This window comes from Passer domesticus, unplaced genomic scaffold (genome assembly GCF_036417665.1).
Source record: "Passer domesticus isolate bPasDom1 unplaced genomic scaffold, bPasDom1.hap1 HAP1_SCAFFOLD_201, whole genome shotgun sequence".
Lineage (NCBI taxonomy): Eukaryota > Metazoa > Chordata > Aves > Passeriformes > Passeridae > Passer > Passer domesticus.
The window spans coordinates 15,011-39,067 of record NW_026989982.1 but is presented as its reverse complement, the minus strand read 5'-3'; the positions used below and the strand labels follow the sequence as shown (position 1 = coordinate 39,067).

The 24,057-nt window shown below is 57.6% G+C and overlaps 1 protein-coding gene across 1 annotated transcript; it reads left to right on the top strand.

Annotated features, from left to right (window-relative positions):
* The first annotated feature begins 712 nt into the window (after positions 1-712).
* LOC135292101 (ephrin type-B receptor 4-like) lies at positions 713-23,070 on the top strand. Its single transcript, XM_064406337.1, is given in 21 exon segments — positions 713-768; positions 2,012-2,082; positions 2,632-2,993; positions 4,052-4,442; positions 4,444-4,690; positions 5,994-6,150; positions 7,682-8,022; positions 12,138-12,271; positions 13,410-13,509; positions 14,235-14,284; positions 15,256-15,370; positions 16,471-16,718; positions 18,559-18,630; positions 18,632-18,706; positions 19,324-19,395; positions 19,889-20,038; positions 20,964-21,189; positions 21,871-22,027; positions 22,424-22,517; positions 22,860-22,998; positions 23,045-23,070. Coding segments are annotated over 21 exon segments (3,279 nt in total). The 5' UTR covers positions 713-716.
* The last annotated feature ends 987 nt before the right edge of the window (positions 23,071-24,057 follow it).

Sequence of the window (24,057 nt, the reverse complement as noted above, 5' to 3'; positions counted from 1 at the left end):
AACGCGCCCGAATTCGCCCCAAAAACGGCGCCGGGACCCCCCGCGGCTTTTGGGGACCCCCTGGAAATTTTGGGACCCCCCCCCAAAGATTTTTTTTGGGACCCCCCGGAGTTTTTTTGGGAATTTCTGGATTTTTTGGGACCCCCTGGAATTTTTTGGGACCCCCTGGAAATTTTAGGACCCCCCCCCCAAAGTTTTTTTTGGGACCCCCCCGGATTTTTTGGGACCCCCCTGGAATTTTTTAAGACCCCCCTGGAAATTTTGGGACCCCCCCCCAAAGTTTTTTTTGGGACCCCCCGGGGTTTTTTGGGAATTTCTGGATTTTTTGGGACCCCCCTGGAATTTTTGAGACCCCCCCCACCGGATTTTTTTTGGGATCCTCTGGAATTTTTTGGGGTCCCCCGAATTTTTTGGGGCCCCTGAAGATTTTTTTTTGGGACCCTCCGGGACTTTTTGGGGTCCTTCCAAAAAGTTTTGGGACACCCCGGATTTTGGGATCCTCACTGGATTTTTGGGACCCCCCCCGGATTTGGGGACCCCCCCGGATTTTTGGACCACCCCCAGATTTGGGACCCCCTGGATTTTGGATCTTCACTGGATTTTTGGGACCCCCCCCTCGGATTTGGGGACCCCCCGGATTTTGGGATCCTCACTGGATTTTTGGGACCCCCCCGAATTTGGGACCCCCCCCCGAATTTGGGCCCCCCCCCCCCGCCATGGGGCTGTGGCTGTTTTGGCTCTGGGTCCCCCTGGGGCTGGCGGAGGAGGGTGAGTGACCCCCCAAAAACCCCCCAAAAATCCCCGAGACCCCCAAACCCCCCCGGCACCCCCAAAACCCCCCAAAATCCCCCCAAAACCCCCAAAACCCCCCCAAAAAAAACCCCAAGACCCCCAAACCCCCCCGGCACCCCCAAAACCCCCCGGGACCACCTGAGACCCCCCAAAATCCCCCCAAAACCTCCCCGGGACCCCCCTGGCACCGCCCAGGGACCCCTGAGACCCCCGGAACCCCCCAAAACCCCCCCAAAAACCCCTCCGAGACCCTCGAGACCCCCCCAAAACCCCCCAAACCCCCCCCAAACCCCCCAAAATCCCCCCCAAAACACCCCGAGACCCTCGGGACCCCCCCCAAAATCCCCCGGGACCCCCAAACCCCCCCAAAACCCCCCCGGGACCTCCCCAAAACCCCTGAGACCCCCCCGAAACCCCTCCTGAAACCCCCCCGGGATTTGGGGGGGGGGGATTGAATTTGGGGTCCCTGGGGATGGAATTTGGGATTTTTGGGGCAAATTTGGGGTCTCTGGGGGGTGTTTGGGGGTTTTGGGGGGCGAATTTGGGATTTTTGGGGCGATATTTGGGGTTTTTGGGGTTTTTTGGGGGGGGTATTTGTGGGGGTTTTTTGGGGTATTTGGGTTTTTTTTCAGGTAATATTTCAGGTTTTGGGGTGAATTTTGTATTTTTTGGCTTTTTGGGGGATTTTGTGGGGTTTTTTTTGGTTTTTGGCGGGCATATTTGTGGTTTTTTCAGGGAATATTTGTGGGGTTTTTGTCTTGTTTTGGGGTTTTTGTGGTTTTTTTGGGCGGATATTTGTGGTTTTTCCGGGGAATATTTGGGGCGGGGTTGTGGTTTTTGGGGTTTTGGGAGGTTTGTGATTTTTGGAGGGTTTTTGTGGGTTTTTTGGGGTTTTTTGTGGTTTTTTTTGGGGGGATATTTGTGTTTTTTCCAGGGAATATTTGAGGTTGTGGGGTGAATTTGTGGTTTTTTGGGGTTTTTTGTGTTTTTTTGTGATTTTTGTGTGGTTTTAGGGGGGGATATTTGTGTATTTTCCAGAGAATATTTGAGGTTTTGGGGTGAATTTGGGTTTTTTTTTGTTTTTTGGGGGGTTTTGTGGTTTTTATGTTTTTTGGGGGGGATATTTGTGTTTTTTCCAGGGAATATTTGAGGGTTTGGGATAAATTTATGGTTTTTTGGGTTTTTTGTGGTTTTTTTTTGGTTTTTTTGACCCCCCCAGAGACGCTGCTGGACACGCGGCTGGAGACGAGCGAGCTGCGCTGGACCGTGCACCCGCCGGGGGAGGGGCAGGTGACACACCTGGGACACACCTGGGGGGTGGGGACACACCTGGGGACACCTGGGGACATCACAGACACACCTGGGGACACCTGGGGGGTGGGGACACACCTGGGGACATCACAGACACACCTGGGGACACCTGGGGACACCTGGGGACATCGGGGATACACCAGGGGACACACTTGGGGACATCACAGACACACCTGGGACACACCTGGGGGGGTGGGGACACACCTGGGACACACCTGGGGGGGTGGGGACACACCTGAGACACACCTGGGGACATCGGGGGACACACCTGGAACAGACCTGGGGATGTCACAGACACACCTGGGACACACCTGGGACAGCTGGGGACACCTGGGGACATTGGGGACACACCTGGGACACACCTGGGGGCATCACAGACACACCTGGGACACACCTGGGACACTTGGGGGGGTGGGGACACACCTGGGGACATTGGGGACATTGGGGCCAGCGCCGCTCACCTCTCTGTCCCCCCCGTGTCCTCCTGTCCCGTGTCCGTCTGTCCCTGTCCGTCCGTCCGTCCGGCAGTGGGAGGAGCTGAGCGCGCTGGACGCCGAGCTGGGCGGGGCCGTTCGCACCTTCGAGGTCTGCTCGGGGCGGGGCGGGGCCGGCCCCGCCCACAACGACCGGAGCCCCGCCCACAACAGCTTTAGCCCCTCCCATCACAGCTTTAGCCCCTACCACAACAGCTTTAGCCCCGCCCACAATGACCGGAGCCCCGCCCAGAACAGCCTTAGCCCCGCCCACGATGGCCGTGGCCCCACCCAGAACAGCCTTAGCCCCGCCCCTGAGGGGCGTGGCCCCGCCCAGAACAGCTGGCTGCGCTCGCGCTGGGTGCCGCGCGGCGACGCCACCACGGTGCTGGCAGAGCTGCGCTTCACCGTGATGGCGTGTGACGGCCTGGGGACACCGGGGGGGACACGGGGGGGGACACGGGGGGGGACACGGGGGACACGGGGGACACGGGGGACACGGGAGACACGGGAGACACGGGAGACACGGGACAGTGACGGCCTGGGGACACCGGGGGGGACACGGGGGGGGACACGGGGCACACGGGACACGGCCAGGGACAGGGGACACGGGGGACACGGGAGACACGGGAGACACGGGACAGTGACGGCCTAGGGGCACCGGGGGGGACACCGGGGGGGACACGGGACAGCCCGAGGACACGGGGGACACGGGACAGTGACGGCCTGGGGACACCGGGGACAGCTTGGGGCAGCTCAGGACACACCTGGGGACACACCTGGGGACACACCTGGGGACACACCTGGCGACAGCCACCTCGATCTCCATGGCAACGGCCCCGAACACCTGGATCTCCATGGAAACAGCCCAAAACTCACTGATCTCCATGGAAACCACCCCGAACCTGTTGATCTCCATGGCAACGACCTCGAACTCTTCAATCTCCATGGCAACCACCATGAACTCCTTGATCTCCATGGAAACAACCCCAAACTTGTCGATCTCCGTGGAAACGACCCCAAACCCATCGATCTCCATGGCAACGACCATGAACTCCTTGATTTTCTTGGAAACCACCCCAAACCCATCGATCTCCATGGCAACGACCATGAACCCCTCAATCTCCATGGAAACCACCCCAAACCCATCCATCTCCATGACGACCACCCCAAACCCCTTGATCTCCATGGAAACCAACCCAAACTTGTCAATCTCCATGTAAACGACCCCAAACCCATCCATCTCCATGGCAACCACCCAAAACCTGTTGATCTCCATGGAAACCAACCCAAACTTGTCAATCTCCATGTAAACGACCCCAAACCCATCCATCTCCATGGCAACAACATCGAACTCCTTGATTTTCATGGAAACCACCCCAAACACATTGATGTCCATGACGACCACCCCGAACCCCTCGATCTCCATGGAAACGACCCCGAACCCCTCGATCTCCATGACGACCACCATGAACCCCTCGATCTCCATGGAAACACCCTGAAACCCTTGATCTCCATGGAAACCACCCCGAACCCCCCGACCTCCACGACAGCGACGCCCCTCCCCAGCTGTTCCACCCGCGGGGCCCCGCCCGGCGCCGCCGCGCCGCGCCGCGCGCCTGCAAGGAAACCTTCTCGGTGTTCTACCACGAGTCGGACGCCGACACGGCCACGGCCACCTCGCCGCCCTGGATGGAGAACCCCTACGTCAAGGTGGACACCGTGGCCGCCGAGCACCTGGCGCGCTGGCCGGGGAGCGGCGGCGCCGGGCCGCGGGGCCGCGTCAACCGCAAGGTGCTGCGGCTGGGCCCGCTGAGCCGCGCCGGCTTCTACCTGGCCTTCCAGGACCTGGGCGCCTGCATGGCGCTTGCTCTCCGTGCGCCTCTTCTTCCGCCGCTGCCCGGCCGCCACCGCGCGCCTGGCGCGCTTCCCGGCCACCGTGCCCGCCGAGCTGGTGGCGCCCGTGGCCGGGGCCTGCGTGCCGGGCGCCGTGCCGGCGGGCGAGGGCCGGCCGCTGATGTACTGCCGCGAGGACGGGCGCTGGGCCGAGCCGCCCGCGCTGGGCTGCGTCTGCGGGGTCGGCATGGAGCCCAGTGAAGAAACGGGGTGCCGGCGTGAGTCTGGGGGGATTTGGGGTCTTTTGGGTTGATTTTGGATGTTTTTTGGGGGTTTTGGGGTGGTTTTGGGGTGTTACAGGGTGTGGGAAGGGCGCTGGGCCGAGCCGCCCGCGCTGGGCTGCGTCTGCGGGGGTCGGCATGGAGCCGAGCGAAGGGACGGGGTGCCGGCGTGAGTTTGGGGCGATTTCAGGGGATTTTGGGGTGTTTGAGGGATTTTGGGTGGTTTTGGGGTGTTAAAGGGTGTGGAACGGGCGCTAGGCCGAGCCGCCCGCGCTGGGCTGCGTGGTGCGCGGTGGGGATGGAGCCCGGCGAGGGGACGGGGTGCCGGTGTGAGTTTGGGGTGGTTTTGGGGTGATTTTTGGGATTTTGGGGTGTTTTGGGGCGTGTTTGGGGTGGTTTTGGGGTGTTTTGGGCTGTTTTAGTGCATTTCAAGGTGTTTTGGTGAGTTTTAGGGTATTTTCCTGTATTTTAGGGTGTTTTTTGGGTATTTCAGTGTGTTTTAGGGCATTTTGGTGTATTTTGGGGTGTTTTGGTGTGGTTTTGGTGTCTTTTAGGGTGTTTTGGTGCGTTTTAGGGTATTTTACTGGTTTTGAGGTGTTTTTGGGTATTTTGGTGTTTTTTTGGGGTGTTTTGGCGCTTTTTAGAGTGGTTTTGGTGTGTTTCAGGGTGTTCTGGCGTATTTTGGGGCGTTTTTGGGCGTTTTAGAGTGGTTTTGGTGTGTTTTTAGGCTATTTCCCTGTACTTTAGGGTGTCTTTTGGTTATTTCAGCGTGGTTTTGAGGTGTTTTAGGGTATTTTGGTGTATTTCAGGGTGTTTTTGGATATTTTACTGTGTTTTTGGTGCATTTTAGGGTATTTTGGTGTGTTTTGGTGTGGTTTTGGTGTATTTCAGGGTGTTTTTTGGATATTTTACTGTGTTTTTGGTGTATTTCAGGGTGTTTTTTGGATATTTTACTGTGTTTTTGGTGCATTTCAGGGTATTTCAGCATGGTTTTGAGGCGTTTTAGGGTATTTTGGTGTATTTTAGGGTATTTTGTGGATATTTTATGGTGCTTTTGGTGCATTTTAGGATATTTTGGTGTGGTTTTGGTGTGTTTTAGGGTATTTTGGTGTGTTTTGGTGTGGTTTTGCTGTATTTCAGGGTGTTTTTTGGGTATTTCAGCGTGGTTTTGAGGTGTTTCAGGGCATTTTGGGGTGGTTTTGGGACATTTTACGGCGTTTCAGGCCATTTCCCCGTACTTTGGGACATTCCGGGGGGGTCTCCGGCCCCTCCCCGGTGACCCCCCCCCCCTTGTCCCCAGCCTGCCCCCCCGAGACGTTCAAGGCGGAGGCGGGGGGGGGGTCGCTGCCGGCCCTGCCCCCCCCAGAGCGAAGCCCCCTCCCCCGGCGCCGCCGCCTGCCCCTGCCGGGCCGGCTTCTTCCGCGCCCCCGGAGAGGGACCCCCGGACCGCTGCTCCGGTGCCGGATCTGGGGGGATTCGGGGGGATTCGGGGGGATTCGGGGCATTTTGGGTGGGATTCAGGGCGTTTTGGGTGGGATTCAGGGCGTTTTGGGGGGATTTGGGGGGATTCGGGGGGATTTGGGGTGTTTTAGGGGATTCGTGGGAATCTTGGGGGGATTTGGGGGGATTTTGGAGGGGATTTTGGAGGGGATTTGGGGGGATTCGGGGCATTTTGGGGGGATCTTGGGGGGATTCGGGGGGATTTGAGAGGGATTTGGGACATTTTGGGGGGATCTTGGGGCATTTTGGGGGGGATTTTGGGTGGGATTCGGGGTGTTTTGGGGGGATCCTGGGGGATTTGGGGCATTTTGGGGGGATTTGGGGTGGATTTGGGGGATTTGGGGGGATTTGGGGCATTTTGGGGGGATTTGGGGGGATTTTGGGGCATTTTGGGGGGATTTGGGGCATTTTGGGGGGATTTGGGGGGGATTTTGGGTGGGATTCGGGGTGTTTTGGGGGGATCCTGGGGGGATTTAAGGGGATCTTGGGGGGATTTGGGGCATTGGGGGGGATTTTGAGGAGATTTGGGGGGAGTTTGAGGGATTTTGGGGGTGTTTGGGGAATCTTGGGGGGATTCGGGGGATTTTGGAGGGGATTTGGGGGGATTCAGGGCATTTTGGGGGGATCTTGGGGGGATTCGGGGGGATTTTGGGTGTTTTGGGGGGATTTTGAGAGGATTTGGGGGGATTTGGGGGGTTTTGTGGAGATTCGAGGGGATTTGGGGGGATTTTGGGTTTTTTTGGGGGGATTTTGAGGGGATTCGGGGCATCTTGGGGGATTTGGGGGATCTCGGGGGAATTTTGGGGGTCCTGGGGGAGTTTCTCTCCCGGGTGTGATTTTTGGGGGGGGTCCTGAGTGGTTTTTGGGGGTCCCAACGAGGGGGGATTTGGGGGGTCCTGGGGGAGGATTTTGGGGGTCTCAAGGGGGGGGATTTACCGGGTCCTGGTGGTGATTTTTGGGGGGTCTCAGGGTGGATTCGGGTGGTCCTGGGTGGTTTTTGGGGGTCTCAAGGGGGGGGGGATTTGGGGGGTCCTGGGTGGTTTTTTGGGGGTCCTGGGGTTGATTCGGGGGGGTCCTGGCTGTGTTTCTGTCCTGGGGATTTTTGGGGGGTTCTGGGTGGGTTTTGGGGGTCCCAAGGGGGGATTTGGGGGGTCCTGGGTGGTTTTTTGGGGGTCCCGGGGTTGATTTGGGGGGGTCCTGGCTGTGTTTCTGTCCTGGGGATTTTTGGGGGGGTCCTGGGTGGTTTTTAGGGGTTTTAAGGGGGGGATTTGGGGGTCTCAAAGAGGGAGGACTTAGGGGGTCCAAAGGGGGGATTTGGGGGGTCCTGGGTGGTTTTTTGGGGGTCCCGGGGTTGATTCGGGGGGGGTCCTGGCTGTGTTTCTGTCCTGGGGATTTTTTGGGGGGGGGGGGTCCTTGGCGGATTCCCCCCCCCAGCGGCGACTCGGGTGGCCCCCCCTGACCTCGCCCCCCCTCCCCAATTCCGCGCAGCGCCCCCCTCGGCCCCCCGCGCGCTGGCGGCGCAGGTGAACGGCTCGGGGGTCCGCCTGTCCTGGAGCCCCCCCCGGGCGGGGGGCGAGCGCCCGGACCTGCGCTACCACGTGGGGTGCCGGGCGTGCCCCCCGCCCCGGGGCGCGCCCCCCGCCTGCGGGCCCTGCGCCGGCCTGGCCTGGACGCCCCCTCCCCAGGGGCTGCGGACCCCCGCGGTCAGCGCGGCCGGGCTGCGCCCCGCCTCACCTACAGCTTCCGCGTCAGCGCCCGCAGCGGGGTCACCCCCCCCGGGACCCCCGAGCCCCCCGCGGCCGAGATCAACGTCACGGCGGGGGCCGACGGTGAGACCCCCGAAAACAGCCAAAACACCCCAAAAACCAGCCTAAAACGGCTCAAAACGGCCCAAAATACCCCAAAATACCCCCAAAACCCACCCAGAGACCCCCTAAAACCCACCCCAACCCCCCCCCCGAGCCCCCCGGGGCCGAGATCAACGTCACGGCGGGGGCCGACGGTGAGACCCCCGAAACAGCCCGAAAATAACCCTAAAACAGCTCAAAACGGCCCAAAATACCCCAAAATACCCCCAAAACCCACCCAGAGACCCCCTAAAACCCACCCAAACCCCCCCCCGAGCCCCCCGGGGCCGAGATCAACGTCACGGCGGGGGCGGATGGTGAGACCCCCGAAACAGCCCAAAACAACCCAAAATCCACCCAAAACCACCCTAAAAACAGCTCAAAACACCCCAAAACAGCCCAAAATCCACCCTAAAATCACCCTAAAACACCCCAAAAACCTGCCCAAAAACCAGCCTAAGATCACCCCGAAAAGACCCCTAAAACTGCCCCAAAACCAGCTGAGAACAGCCCCAAACCACCCAAAATACCCCAAAACCACCCTAAAATAGGGCATAAACCACTGAAAATACCCCAAATTACCCCAAAAACCCACCCAAAAACCCACCCAGAGACCCCCCCCGAGCCCCCCCGCGGCCGAGATCAACGTCACGGCGGGGGCCGACGGTGAGACCCCCAAAATACCCCAAAAACCCCCCAAAAACCAGCCTAAACCAACCCAAAACGGCCCAAAATCTCCCCCCCCAAAAAAAACGCAAAAAACTGCCCCAAAATCACCCCAAAACCCCCTGGGATCCCCACAAAAAACCCAAAATCCTCCCAAAATCACCCCAAAAACCCCTTAAAAAAACCCCCATCCCCCCAAAATCACCCCCAACCCCCCCCAAAAAAACCCAAATCCCCCCAAAAAAACCCCAAAAGCCCCAACTCCTCCAAAAAAACCCCCAAAAAACCCCCAAACCCCCAAAATCACCCCCAACCCTCCCAAAAAAAAAACCCCAAAAATCCCCCCCAAAACCCCCAAACCCCCCCAAATAAACCCCAAAAAACTCCAAAAACCCCTCCAAAAACCCAAATCCCCCCCCAAAAAAACCCCAAAACCCCCAGCCCCCCCAAAAACCCCCCAAAAAACCCAAAACCCCCAAAATCACCCCAAACCCCCCCCAAAAAACAAAAAAAACCCACAATCCCCCCCCCAAAATCACCCCAAAGTCCCCCCAAAAAACCCAAAACCTCCCCAAAATCACCCCAAAACTCCCTGAGACCCCCCACAAAATCCCCAAAATCCCCCCCAAAAAACCAAACCCCCCCAAAACCCCCCCAAACCCCCCCAAAACCCCCCCAAAACCCCCCCAAAACCCCTCAAAAAACCCCAAAAAACCCAAAAACCCCAAAAAAAAACCCCAACCCCCCCTGCCCCCCCAGTGCCGCCCCCCGTGTGGGACGTGGTGCGCGTGGGGGGAGGGGCCCGGGGGGGTCACCCTGGCCTGGCCCAGCCCCCCCCCGGGCCCCCCCGGGCCCCCCGTGCTGGACTACGAGGTCAAGTTCTACCAGAAGGTGGGAGGGGGCGGGGGGGGCGGGGGGGATTTGGGGGGTTTGGGGGATTTTGGGGGATTTTAGGGGATTTTTGGGGATTTTGGGGGGAATTTGGGGGCATTTTTTGGGGGTCTGGGGGGATTTTAGGGGATTTTTCGGGGGATTTGGGGAGGGTTTGGGGGTGTTTTGAGGGGTCTTGGGGGGATTTTAGGGGATTTTTGTGGGATTTTTGGGGGGATTTTTGGGGATTTTTCGGGGGATTTGGGGAGGGTTTGGGGGTCTCGGAGGGATTTCAGGGGAATTTGGGTGGGATTGGGGGGGCTCGAGGGGGATTTTGGGGGATTTTGGGATTTTTGGGGGGATTTGGGGAGGGTTTGGGGGGTCTTGGGGGGTCTTGGGGGATTTTAGGGGGATTTGGGTGGGATTGGGGGGATTTTGGGGGGGTTTGGGGGGATTTAAGGGGGATTTGGGGGGGATTTGGGGGGGATTTGGGGTATTTTAGGGAGGGCTTGGGGGGATTTGGGGAAATTTTTAGGGGGTCTGGGGGAGATTTGGGGGGATTTGGGGGGTTTATTTGGGGGGTTTATTTGGGGGGTTTATTTGGGGTATTTTTCGGTTTCTTTTGGTGAAGTTTTTGGGGTTTAATTTTGTGTTAATTTGGGGTTTTTCTGTGTTAATTTTGTGTTAATTGGGGGTGGTATTTTTGGGTTAATTTGGGATATTTTGGGGTTAATTTGGGGTTTTTTGGGGTTGTATTTCTGTGTTAATTTGGGTTTTTTTGGGCTGGTATTTCTGTGTTAATTTGGGGTTAATTTGGGTTTTTTGGGCTGGTATTTCTGTGTTAATTTGGGGTTTTTAGGGCTGGTATTTCTCTGTTAATTTGGGGTTAATTTGGGGTTTTTTGGGCTGGTATTTCTCTGTTAATTTGGGGTTAATTTGGGCTGGTATTTCTGTGTTAATTTGGGTTTTTTGGGCTGGTATTTCTGTGTTAATTTGGGGTTAATTTGGGGTTTTTTGGGCTGGTATTTCTCTGTTAATTTGGGGTTAATTTGGGCTGGTATTTCTGTGTTAATTTGGGTTTTTTGGGCTGGTATTTCTGTGTTAATTTCGGGTTTTTTGGGTTAATTCGGGCTGGTATCTCTGTGTTAATTTGGGGTTAATTTGGGGTTTTTTGGGCTGGTATTTCTGTGTTAATTTGGGGTTTTTGGGCTGGTATTTCTGTGTTAATTTGGGGTTAATTTGGGGTTTTTTGGGCTGGTATTTCTCTGTTAATTTGGGGTTAATTTGGGCTGGTATTTCTGTGTTAATTTGGGTTAATTTGGGGTTTTTGGGCTGGTATTTCTGTGTTAATTTGGGTTAATTTGGGCTGGTATTTCTGTGTTAATTTGGGGTTAATTTGGGGTTTTTGGGCTGGTATTTCTCTGTTAATTTGGGGTTAATTTGGGTTAATTTGGGGTTTTTTGGGCTGGTATTTCTGTGTTAATTTGGGTTAATTTGGGGTTTTTTGGGCTGGTATTTCTGTGTTAATTTGGGGTTTTTTGGGCTGGTATTTCTGTGTTAATTTGGGTTTTTTGGGCTGGTATTTCTCTGTTAATTTGGGTTAATTTGGGGTTTTTGGGCTGGTATTTCTGTGTTAATTTGGGTTAATTTGGGGGTTTTTGGGCTGGTATTTCTGTGTTAATTTGGGTTAATTTGGGGTTTTTTGGGCTGGTATTTCTCTGTTAATTTGGGGTTAATTTGGGGTTTTTTGGGCTGGTATTTCTCTGTTAATTTGGGGTTTTTTGGGCTGGTATTTCTGTGTTAATTTGGGTTAATTTGGGGTTTTTTGGGCTGGTATTTCTCTGTTAATTTGGGGTTTTTTGGGCTGGTATTTCTGTGTTAATTTGGGTTAATTTGGGGTTTTTTGGGCTGGTATTTCTGTGTTAATTTGGGTTAATTTGGGGTTTTTTGGGCTGGTATTTCTCTGTTAATTTGGGTTAATTTGGGGTTTTTGGGCTGGTATTTCTGTGTTAATTTGGGGTTTTTTGGGCTGGTATTTCTGTGTTAATTTGGGTTAATTTGGGGTTTTTTGGGCTGGTATTTCTGTGTTAATTTGGGGTTTTTTGGGCTGGTATTTCTCTGTTAATTTGGGGTTAATTTGGGCTGGAATTTCTGTGTTAATTTGGGTTAATTTGGGGTTAATTTGGGCTGGTATTTCTGTGTTAATTTGGGGTTAATTTGGGGTTTTTGGGCTGGTATTTCTCTGTTAATTTGGGGTTAATTTGGGGTTAATTTGGGGTTTTTGGGCTGGTATTTCTCTGTTAATTTGGGGTTAATTTGGGCTGGTATTTCTGTGTTAATTTGGGTTAATTTGGGTTTTTTGGGCTGGAATTTCTGTGTTAATTTGGGGTTTTTTGGGCTGGAATTTCTGTGTTAATTTGGGTTTTTTGGGCTGGTATTTCTCTGTTAATTTGGGGTTAATTTGGGGTTAATTTGGGGTTTTTGGGCTGGAATTTCTCTGTTAATTTGGGTTTTCTCTCCCCCGCCCAGCTGGGGGGCGGCGAGGGGCCCCCCCAGTTCCTGACGGTGCCGCGGCCGCGGGCGGAGCTGGGGGGGCTGCGCCGGGGGGGGCTCTACGGGGTGCGGGTGCGGGCGCGCTCGCCGGGGGGCTACGGCGACTTCGGGCCCGAGACCACCGTCAGCATCCCGGGAGCTGGTGAGGGCAAAAACACCCCAAAAACTGCCCCAAAATACCCCAAAATCACCCCAAAATAACCCTGAGACCACCGTCAGCATCCCGGGCAGTGGTGAGGGCAAAAACACCCCAAAATACCCCAAAATACCCCAAAAACACCCAAAAACACCCCAAAATCACCCCAAAATACCCCAAAATCACCCCAAAATACCCCAAAATACCCCAAAATCACCCCAAAATCACCCCAAAATAACCCTGAGACCACCGTCAGCGTCCCGGGCAGTGGTGAGGGCAAAAAACACCCCAAAATACCCCAAAATCACCCCAAAATACCCCAAAAACTGCCCCGCAATACCCCAAAAATACCAAAAAACCGCCCTGAAATATCCCAAAAATACAAAAAAAACACTGCCCAAATCCCCCCAAATCCCCCAAAAACCCTTCCCAGGACCCCCCCAATCCCCCCAAACTTCCCCAAATCCCCAATTTTCCACCAAAATCCCCCCCACAACCCCCCAAATCCCCCCTAAATCCCCCCAACCCCCCCAAACCCCCCCAAATCCCCCCCAAATCCTCCCTATAATCCCCCCAAACCCTTCCCAGGACCCCCCAAACCCCCCCAAACTTCCCCAAATCCCCAATTTTCCCCCAAATCCCCCCCAAATCCCTCCAAAACCCTTCCCAGGACCCCCAAAATCCCCCCCCAAACCCTTCCCAAAACCCCTCAAATCCCCCCAATTCCCCCAATTTTCCTTCAACCCCCCCAACCCCCCCAAATCCCCTCAAATCTCTCCCAAATCCCCTGAAATTCCCCAAATTTCCCCCAAATCTCCCCCCAAAACCCTTCCCAGCACCCCCCAAACCCCCCCAAATTTCCCCAAATCCCCAATTTTCCCCCAAATCCCCCCTAAATCCCCCCAAACTTCCCCAAATTCCGAATTTCCCCCCCAAACCTCCCCCAAATCCCCAAATCTCCCCCCAAAACCCTTCCCAGGACCCCCCAAATCCTCCCCAAACCCCCCAAATCCCCCCAAATCCCCCCAAATCCCCCAAATTTCCCCAAATCCCTCTAAAATCCCCCCAATTTCCCCCAATTTCCCCCAATTTCCCCCAATTTTCCCCCAAACCCCCCGCCCCCCCCCGACTGCTGTCCCCGCAGAGGGGTCCCGGGGGGGTCCCGGGGGGGCCGTGGCCGGAGCCGCTGCCCTGGGGGGGCTCCTGGTGCTGGCGCTGCTGGGGGGGGCCCTGCTCGGCCTCAGGTGAGCCCCGGGGGGGTCTGGGGGGAATTTGGGACATTTGGGGGGATTTGGGGGGATTTCGGGACATTTCGGAGAGATTTGAGGGGATTTGGGGGGAGATTTCGGGGGGTTTGAGGGGGGATTTGGGGGAGTTTGGGGGAGAATTTGGGATTTTGGGGGGGATTTGGGGGGGATTTGGGGAGATTTGGGGTGAATTTGGGGGATTTAGGGGGATTTGGGGGGAATTTGGGGCAGATTAGGAGCGAATTGGGGGAATTTGGGGGGGATTAGGGGTTCAAAAATGGGTCTGGGGGTCTCTCAGGGTGGATTTGGGGGGTTCTGGGAAGGGTTTGGGGGGATTTTGGGGGGATTTGGGGTCCCTGGGGTGGATTTTGGGGTCCCTGGGGGGTTTTGGGGGGATTTTTTGGTTGGATTTTGGGGTGTTTTGGGGTGTTTTGGGTGGGTTTGGGGCATTTTGGGGTATTTTGGGGTGGATTTTGGGGGGTTTTGGGGTGTTTTGGGTGGGTTTGGGGTATTTTGGGGTGGATTTTGGGGTGTTTTGGGCGGATTTTGTTCTGTTTTTGGATGTTTTGAGTGGATTTTGGGGTGTTTTGGGTGGATTTTGGGGTGTTTTGTGGTGTTTTGGGGTGTTTTGTGTGGGTTTGGGGGGCATTTTGGGGTATTTTGGGGTATTTTGGGGTGGATTTTGGGGTCCCGGGGGTCTCCGTCCCCCCCTGTCCCCGCAGGCGCTGGCGGCTCCGGGCGGAGAAACGGCAACGAGACCCCGGGGGGCGCGGTAAGGGCACCCCAAAACGGCCCCAAAATTGCCCCAAAATGGCCCTAAATGGCCCCAAAAAGGGCCCCAAATATCCCTAAAAATGACCCCAAATGTCCCCTAAAAACGTCCCCAAAAATAGCCCCAAATGTCTCTAAAAATGTCCCCCAAATGTCCCCAAATATCCCTAAAAATGTCCCCAGAAATGACCCCAAATATCCTTAAAAACGGCCCCAAAACTGTCCCCAAAAACGTCCTCAAAATTGTCCCAAAAATGTCCCCAAAAATGTTCCCAGAAATGGCCCCAAAAAGCCCCCAAATGTCTTCAAAAATATCCCCAAAAATGTCCTCAAAATTGTCCCAAAAATATCCCCAAATATGTCCCCCGAAATGTCCCCAAATGTCCCTAAAATGGCCCTAAGAATGTCCAAAAATATCCCCAGAAATGTCCCCAAATATTCCTAAAAACGGCCCCAAAAATGGCCCCAAAAATGACCCCAGGTGCCCCCAGGTGCCCCCAGGTGCCCCCAGGTGACCCCAAATGACCCCAGGTGACCCCAGGTGACCCCAGGTGACCCCAGGTGACCCCAGGTGACCCCAGGTGACCCCAGGTGTGACCCCCAGGTGTGACCCCAGGTGTGACCCCAGGTGTGACCCCGGGGTGTGACCCCAGGTGACCCCAGGTGACCCCAGGTGTGACCCCAGGTGCCCCCAGGTGTGACCCCAGGTGACCCCAGGTGTGACCCCAGGTGACCCCAGGTGACCCCAGGTGACCCCAGGTGTGACCCCCAGGTGTGACCCCAGGTGTGACCCCAGGTGTGACCCCAGGTGTGACCCCAGGTGACCCCAGGTGACCCCAGGTGTGACCCCAGGTGCCCCCAGGTGTGACCCCAGGTGCCCCCAGGTGTGACCCCAGGTGTGACCCCAGGTGTGACCCCAGGTGACCCCAGGTGACCCCAGGTGTGACCCCAGGTGTGTCCCTGTCCCCGCAGGCGGCGCGTTCTACATCGACCCCCCTGACCTACGAGGAGCCCGAGGTGGCGCTGAGGGACCTGGCGCAGGAGATCGACGTCACCTGTGTCACCATCTGCGAGGTCATCGGGGCAGGTGAGACCCTGAGACACACCTGGGACACACCTGAGACATCATAGATACACCTGGGACACACCTGGGACACACCTGAGACACCTGGGGACACCTGAGGCACACCTGGGGGCATTGGGGGCATCACACACACACCTGGCGCAGGAGATCGACGTCACCTGCGTCACCATCTGCGAGGTCATCGGGGCAGGTGAGACCTTGGGGACATCACACACACACCTGGGGACACACCTGGGACACAGCTGGGGGCATTGGGGACACACCTGGGACACACCTGGGGACACCTGAGACACAGCTGGCGGCATTGGGGACACACCTGAGACACACCTGAGACACCCGGGGCTGTGCTTTGGGGGCATTCGGGGCCATTTTGGGGTGTCTCACCTGGCCCAGGTAAGGTCAGTGAGGTGCGGGTATTTTTGGGTGCCTTTATCCACATTTTGGGTATTTTTGAGTGCATTTATCAGGATTTTGGGTATTTTGAGGTGCATTTATCCACATTTTGGGTGCATTTATCCATATTTTGAGTCCGTTTACCCGGATTTTGGGTAATTCCGGGTGCATGTCTCTGGATTTCCCGTCGCCAGGCGAGTTCGGCGAGGTGTGGGTATTTTTTGGGTGTATTTATCCATAATTTAGGTGTATTTATCCACATTTTTGAGTGCGTTTATCCACATTTTGGGTATTTTCGAGTGCATTTACCTGGATTTTGGGTCATTTCGGGTGCCTTTATTCACATTTCCCGTCGCCAGGCAAGTTTGGCGAGGTGTGGGTGGGGTTTGGGTGTATTTATCCATACTTTAGGTGCATTTATCCATATTTTAGGTGCATTTATCCACATTTTGGGTGGATTTATCCATATTTCGAGTGCATTTACCCGGATTTTGGGTAATTTCGGGTGCATTTATTCACATTTCCCATCGCCAGGCGAGTTCGGCGAGGTGTGGCTGGGATTTAACTGGATTTTGGGTGCATTTATCCATATTTTAGGTGCATTTATCCACATTTTGGGTGCATTTATCCACATTTTGGGTGGATTTATCCATATTTTGAGTGCATTTTGGGTAATTTCGGGTGCATTTCTCTGCATTTCCCATCCCCAGGCGAGTTCGGCGAGGTGTGGCGCGGGCGGCTGGCGCTGCCGGGCCAGCCCGAGGCCGAGGTGGCCGTCAAGACGCTCAAGGGCGGCGCGGGCGAGCGGCAGCGGCGCGAGTTCCTGCGCGAGGCCGCGCGCATGGCGCAGTTCCTGCACCCCAACGTGCTGCGGCTGCGCGGCGTCGTCAGCGCCGGCTCGCCCGCCATGATCGTCACCGAGTTCCTGGAGCACGGGGCCTTGGACGCCTTCCTCAGGGTGGGGACACCAAGGGGACAATGGGGGCGTTGGGGGGATTGGGAAGATTGGGGACATTGGGGGACACTGGGGACACCAAGGGGATTTGGGGACATTGGGAAGATTGGGAGGACTGGGGACATTGGGGGGATTGGGGACATTGAGGGGACAATGGGGACATCAGGGACATTGGGGACATCGAGGGGATTTGGGGATGTTGGGGACATTGGGGACATTGGGGACCATTGGGGACATTTGGGGGATTTGGGGACGTTGGGCACCCGCCATGATCGTCACCGAGTTCCTGGAGCACGGCGCGCTCGACGCCTTCCTCAGGGTGGGGACACTGGGGACACCAAGGGGACATTGGGGACAATGGGGACATCGAGAGGATTGGGAACATTGAGGGGACATTGGGGACATTGGAGGGATTTGGGACATTGGGGGGATTGGGGACACCGAGGGGACAATGGGGACATTGGGGACATTTGGGGCGCTGGGGGACATCGGGGACATCGAGGGGATTTGGGGACATTGAGGACATTGGGAAGATTGGGGGGATTTGGGGACTTTGGGGACATTGGGGACATTGGGACCCCCGCCATGATCGTCACCGAGTTCCTGGAGCACGGCGCGCTCGACGCCTTCCTCAGGGTGGGGACATTGGGGACATCGAGGGGACAATGGGGGCGTTGGGGGGATTGGGGGCGTTGGGGACATTGGGGGGATTGGGGACATTGGGGACATTGGGGACAATGGGAGGATTGGGGACATCGAGGGGATTGGGGACATTGGGGACATTGGGGACACCGAGGGGACAATGGGGGCGTTGGGGGCATTGGGGACATCGGGGACATTGGGGACACCAAGGGGATTTGGGGACATTGGGGACATTGGGAAGATTGGGAGGATTGGGGACATTGGGGGGATCTGGGACATTGGGGACAATGGGAGGATTGGGGACATTGAGGGGACAATGGGGACATCGGGGACATTGGGGGCATTTGGGGGATTTGGGGACATTGGGGGTGTTGGGGATGTTAGGGGGATTGGGGACTTTGGGGGCGTTGGGGACATTGGGGACATCGAGGGGACAATGGGGACATTGAGAGGATTGGGGACATTGAGGGGACACTGGGGACATTGGAGGGATTTGGGGCATTGGGGACAATGGGGACACCGAGGGGATTTGGGGACATTGAGGGGACAAAGGGGACATCGGGGACATTGGGGGCACTGAGGGGATTTGGGGGCATTGGGGGTGTTGGGGGCATTGGGACCCCGCCATGATCGTCACCGAGTTCCTGGAGCACGGCGCGCTCGACGCCTTCCTCAGGGTGGGGACACTGAGGGGACAATGGGGACATTGGGGGGGATTTGGGGACATTGGGAAGATTGGGAGGATTGGGGACATTGGGGGGATTGGGAAGATTGGGGGGATTTGGGGACTTTGGGGGCGTTGGGGACATTGAGACCCCGCCATGATCGTCACCGAGTTCCTGGAGCACAGCGCGCTCGACGCCTTCCTCAGGGTGGGGACATTGGGGACACTGAGGGGACAATGGGGGCGTTGGGGGCGTTGGGGACATCGGGGACATTGGGGACACCAAGGGGATTTGGGGACATTGGGGACATTGGGAAGATTGGGAGGATTGGGGACATTGGGGACATTTGGGACATTGAGGGGATTTGCGGACTTTGGGGACATGGGGGACATTTTGGGGGGATCGGGGACATTTTGGGGACATCGGTCACTCCACACCTTCCTCAGGCCACAGGGGCACGAGGACATGACCCCCCCGTCCCCTTTGTCCCCCTGTGACCCCTGCGTGACCCCTGTGTGACCCCGGTGTGACCCCAGGGCCGGGAGGGGACGCTGTCCCCGCTGCAGCTGGTGGCCATGCTGCGCGGCATCGCCGCCGGCATGCGCTACCCTGGCCGAGGCCGGCTTCGTGCACCGCGACCTGGCCGCGCGCAACATCCTGGTGGACGCGCACCTCGTCTGCAAGGTCGGCGGGTTTGGGGGGATTTGGGGTGATTTCAGCAGGTTTTGGGGTGATTCTGGTGGTTTTGGGGGGATTTCGGGGGGTTTTGGGGGATTCTGTTTGGTTTATGGGGTGATTTCGGGGGGTTTTGGGGCACACAACATCCTGGTGGACGCGCACACTGGTCTGCAAGGTGGGACCTCTGCAGGTTTTGGGGGGATTTGGGGTGATTTTGGTGGTTTTGGGGAATTCTGTTGGATTTTGGGGTCATTCTGTTGGGTTTCGGGGTGATTTTGTTGGATTTTGGGGGCATTCCCGCGGTTTTTGGGATGATTCTGTTGGATTTTGGGGTTCTGTTGGATTTTGGGGGGGATCCTGTTGGGTTTTGGGGGGATTCCGTTGCATTTTGGGGTGATTCTGTTGGATTTTGGGGGTTCTGTTGCATTTTTGGGATGATTCTGTTGCATTTTTGGGGGGATTCTCTTGGATTTTGGGGGTCCTGTTGGATTTTTGGGGTCATTCAGTTGGATTTTGGGGTTCTGTTGGATTTTTCAGGTCATTCTGTTGGATTTTGGGGTTCTGTTGGATTTTGGGGTCATTCCGTTGGGTTTTGGGGTCACTCCGTTGGGTTTTGGGTCCAGGTGTCCGACTTCGGGCTGTCGCGGGCGCTGGACGGGGACAGGGACAACGACCCCACCTACACCAGCTCCCTGGTGAGACCCCCGGGAGCGGGACTGGGGCGTTCCGGCGGGGTTTGGGGCAATGTCAGCAGGTTTTGGCAGATTCCAGTGGGTTTTGGGGGGATTTTGGGGGGTTCTGGGGGATTCCAATGGGTTTTGGGGGGATTCCAGCGGGTTTGGGGGGATTTCAGTGAGTTTGGATCTTCCTGGGTGGGTTTGGGTTTTCCTGGGGGTTTTTGGGGTTTCCTGGGAGGTTTGGGGGTTTCCCAGAGGATTTGGGATTTCCCAGGTGGTTTTGAGGTTTCCCAGATGGAAATTTGGGGTTTCCTGGGCGGGGTTTGGGGTGTTTTGGGGTTTCCCAGGTGGTTTTGAGGTTTCCTGGGTGTTTCGGGGGTTTCCTGGGCGGGATTTTGGGATTTCCTGTGGGATTTTGGGGGGTTTCCCGGGTGTTCTGGGATTTCCCAGTTGCTTCTGAGGTTTCCCGGGGTGTCTCGGGGTCCCCCTGACCCCCCGGGCCCCCGGGCAGGGCGGGAAGATCCCGATCCGCTGGACGGCGCCCGAGGCCATCGCCTTCCGCACCTTCACCTCGGCCAGCGACGCCTGGAGCTACGGCATCGTCATGTGGGAGGTGCTGAGCTTCGGCGAGCGGCCCTACTGGGACATGTCCAACCAGGACGTGAGTCGCCCCAAATCCGGCACCCCAAAAACCCCAAAAGACCCAAAAAAACCCCAAAGAAAACCCCAAATTCACCAAAAAACCCCAAATCGGCCCAAAAAACCCCAAATCGGCCCAAAAAACCCCGGGTTCATGAGGAGGTGCGGCCCTACTGGGACATGTCCAACCAGGACGTGAGTCGCCCCAAAATCCGGGACCCCAAAAACCCAAAAAAACCCACCAGGAACCGCAAATCCCCTAAATTACCAATATCACTAATATGATCAATACCTAGGTGATCAATGCGATCAAGCAGGACCATTACTAATGCTATCAATGTAATCAATATAATCAATACCCCAGGTGATCAACGCAATGGAGCAGGACCGTTACCAATGCTATCAGTGTAATCAATGTAACCAATATTACCAATATGATCAATATTATCGATCTCGCAAGTGGTCAATGCAATCGAGCAGGATCATTAGCCATGTTATCAATGCTTTATGTTTCCAATATCACCAATATGATCAATACCCCAGGTGATCAATGCGATCGAGCAGGACCATTACCCATGTTATCAATGTAACCAATATCACCAATATAACCCATATTATTGATACCCCAGGTGGTCAATGCCATGGAGCAGGACCATTACCAATGCAATCAATGCCATCAATCCAATCAATACAATCAATATTATCGATACCCCAGGTGATCGACGCGATCGAGCAGGACCATTACCCATGTTATCAATGTAACCAATATTACCAATATATGATCAATACCCAGGTGATTGACGCGATCGAGCAGGACCATTACCAATCTAATTGATCTAATCAATGTGATCAATGTGATCAATACCCAGGTGATCGACGCGATCGAGCAGGACCATTACCCATGTTACCAATGTAACCAATATCACCAATATGTGATCAATACGCAGGTGATCGACGCGATCGAGCAGGAGTACCGGCTGCCGGCGCCGCCGCGCTGCCCGGCACCGCTGCACGCGCTGATGCTGCAGTGCTGGCAGCGCGAGCGCAGCGCCCGGCCCAGCTTCCCGCAGCTGCTGCGCGCCCTCGACCGCCTGATGCGGCACCCCGAGCGCCTGCGCGCCCCGCCCGGGTCAGCGGGGGCTGGGGAGGGGGCTGGGGGGGCTTGGGGAGGGGGCTGGGGGGCTTGGGGAGGGGGCTGGGGGGTCTGGGGGGGCTGGGGGTGAACGCCTGAGTTCATGGGGAGGGGGCTGGGGGGTCTGGGGGGGCTGGGGGTGAACGCCTGAGTTCATGGGGAGGGGGCTGGGGGGCTTGGGGAGGGGGCTGGGGGACTGTGGGGGGCTGGCAGTGAATGTCTGAGTTCATTGGGGAGGGGTCTCGGCACATCTGAGTTCATGGGGAGGGGGCTTGGGGGGTCTGGGGACTGTGGGGTCTGGCAGTGAACACCTGAGTTCATGGGGAGGGGTCCCCAGCACTCCTGAATTTGGGGAGGGGTCCCAGTTCGTGGGGAGGGGTCCCAGCACTCCTGGATTTGGGGAGGAGTCTCAGCACACCAGAATTTGGGCAGGGGGTCCCAGTTCATGGGGAGGGGTCCCAGCACACCTGAATTTGGGGAGGGGTCCCAGTTCCTGGGGAGGGGTCCCCAGCACTCCTGAATTTGGGGAGGGGTCCCAGTTCGTGGGGAGGGGTCCCAGCACACCTGAATTTGGGGAGGGGTCCCAGCACTCCTGAATTTGGGGAGGGGTCCCAGTTCATGGGGAGGGGTCCCAGTTCATGGGGAGGGGTCCCAGCACTCCTGAATTTGGGGAGGGGTCCCCCAATTCTCACGGCTCTGACCCCCCCTCTTTGCCCCCGCAGCCCCTCCCCCCCCCTGCCTGGAGCCCACCCCCCCCGAGCCCGCCCCCCCCGGGGGTCTCGGGGGGTACCAGGAGCCCCTCGGGGTCGCCGGGGTCAGCGGGGTCAGCGGGGTCAGCGGGGTTGCCGGGCTGGAGCTGCTGCCGCGGCTGTGCCGAGAGTACGGGGGGCACGGGGGGGGGTACTGGGGGGCACTGGGGGGCACTGGGGGGGTACTGGGGGCACTGGGGGGCATTGGGGGGCACCAAGGGGTATGGGGGGCTGGGAGGGGTGGGGGTTGGGGGGCACCGGGGGGCACCAGGGGACACTGGGTTGATACTGGGAGCACTGGGGTCATACTGGGAGGGCTGGAGGGCACTGGGGGCACTGGGAATGGGGGTTGGGGGGCACTGGGGATGACACTGGGGGGCACTGGGAGGGCACTGGTGGACACTGGGAGGGCATTGGGGTGATACTGGGATGACACTGGGGGGCACTGGGAGGGCACTGGGGGGCACGCGGTGACCCCGTGGTGACCCCGTGGTGACCCCGCGGTGACCCCCGTGCCCCTCCCCAGGGACCTGCTGCGCATGGGGGGTGACGCTGCCCGGGCGGCAGAGCCCCCCCAAAGGGGACCCCCGGTGCTGACCACGCCCCCGGCCCCGCCCCCGGCAAGATGGCCGCCGCTAAAGAACAAAGGTGGATGGGGGAGCAAGATGGCTGCCGGGACAACATGGCTGCCAGGGACAATATGGCTGCCATTCCAACATGGTTGCCAGGACAATATGGCTGCCAGGACAGTATGGCTGCAATTCTAATATGGCCGCCATTCCAATATGGCCACCAGGACAATATGGCCGCCAATCCAACATGGCTGCCAGGACATATGGCTTCCAATCCATCATGGCTGCCATTCCATCATGGCTGCCGATCCATCATGGCTGCCATTCCAACATGGCTGCCAATCCAATATGACTGCCAGGACAATAAGGCTCCGCCCACCAATGGCCCAGTGGGCGGGGCCTGCACTGGGCGATCTCGGGGCGGAGCCCGAGTGGGCGTGGCCACCAGTGGGAGTGGTCAAAGCCGAGTGGGCGTGGCCAACACGGGTGTTGTCATTGATGGGCGTGGTCATAGTGGGCGTGGTCACCGGTGGGCGTGGCCCCGCTGCTTTTATTGTCCCCCATTCCGCTCACAGCCAATAAACGCAGCCGATGCAAATGAGGGGGCGGGGCTGTCCCCAAGGCCACTCCCCCTCCCCCGTCCCGGTGTCCCCAAAGTCCCCGGGGGTCACCAGGGGCCACCCCCGCCCCGAGCGTCCCCAGGGCCCCCAAAATCCCCCCCGATGTCCCCAAAATCCCCTCAGATGTCCCCAAAGTCCCTTTTGATGTCCCCAAGGTCCCTTTTGATGTCCCCAAGGTCCCCTCAGATGTCCCCACGGCCCCCGATGTCCCCAGGGTCCCCAAAATCCCCTTTCCTGTCCCCAAAATCCCCCCCGATGTCCCCAAGGTCCCCCCTGATGTCCCCAGGGCCACCCCCCTCCCAGCTGTCCCCATGGCCCCACAAGTCCTCCCTGTCCCAGCTGTCCCCAAGGCCACCCCCGATGTCCCCAAGGCCACCCTCGAGGTCCCCAAGGCCACCCTCGATGTCCCCGAGGTCCCCGATGTCCCCACGGCCACCCCACTTGTCCCCACCTGCCCTGTGTTTTTCCCTGATGTCCCCAAAGTCCCTGAGTTCCCCGAGGTCCCCGATGTCCCCAAGGCCACCCCCGCTGTCCCCGCTGTCCCCGAGGTCCCCGCAGTCCCCGCCGTCCCCGAGGCCGCCCCCGATGTCCCCGATGTCCCCCGCGTCCCCGCTGTCCCCGGCCAGCGCCCCGGCCGTGCCGCGCAGGGTCCAGGCCAGCAGCGCCAGCCGCAGCCGGGCGCTGTCCCCCCCCGCTGTCCCCAGGGTCCCCAGGGTCCCCGTGCCGCCATCCCCGCGTGTCCCCTCGCTGTCCCCTCCTGTCCCCAAGGTTCCTGCGCTGTCCCCTCGTGTCCCCAGTGTCCCCAACCCGTCCCCGTGTGTCCCCACGCCGTTCTCTCGTGTCCCCACGTTGTCCCCTCGTGTCCCCGTGCCATTGTCCCCTCGTGTCCCCACGTTGTCCCCTCGTGTCCCCGCTGTCCCCAGCTCGGCCACCAGCGCCGCCAGCGTGTGGCTGCCGCGGCCCAGCAG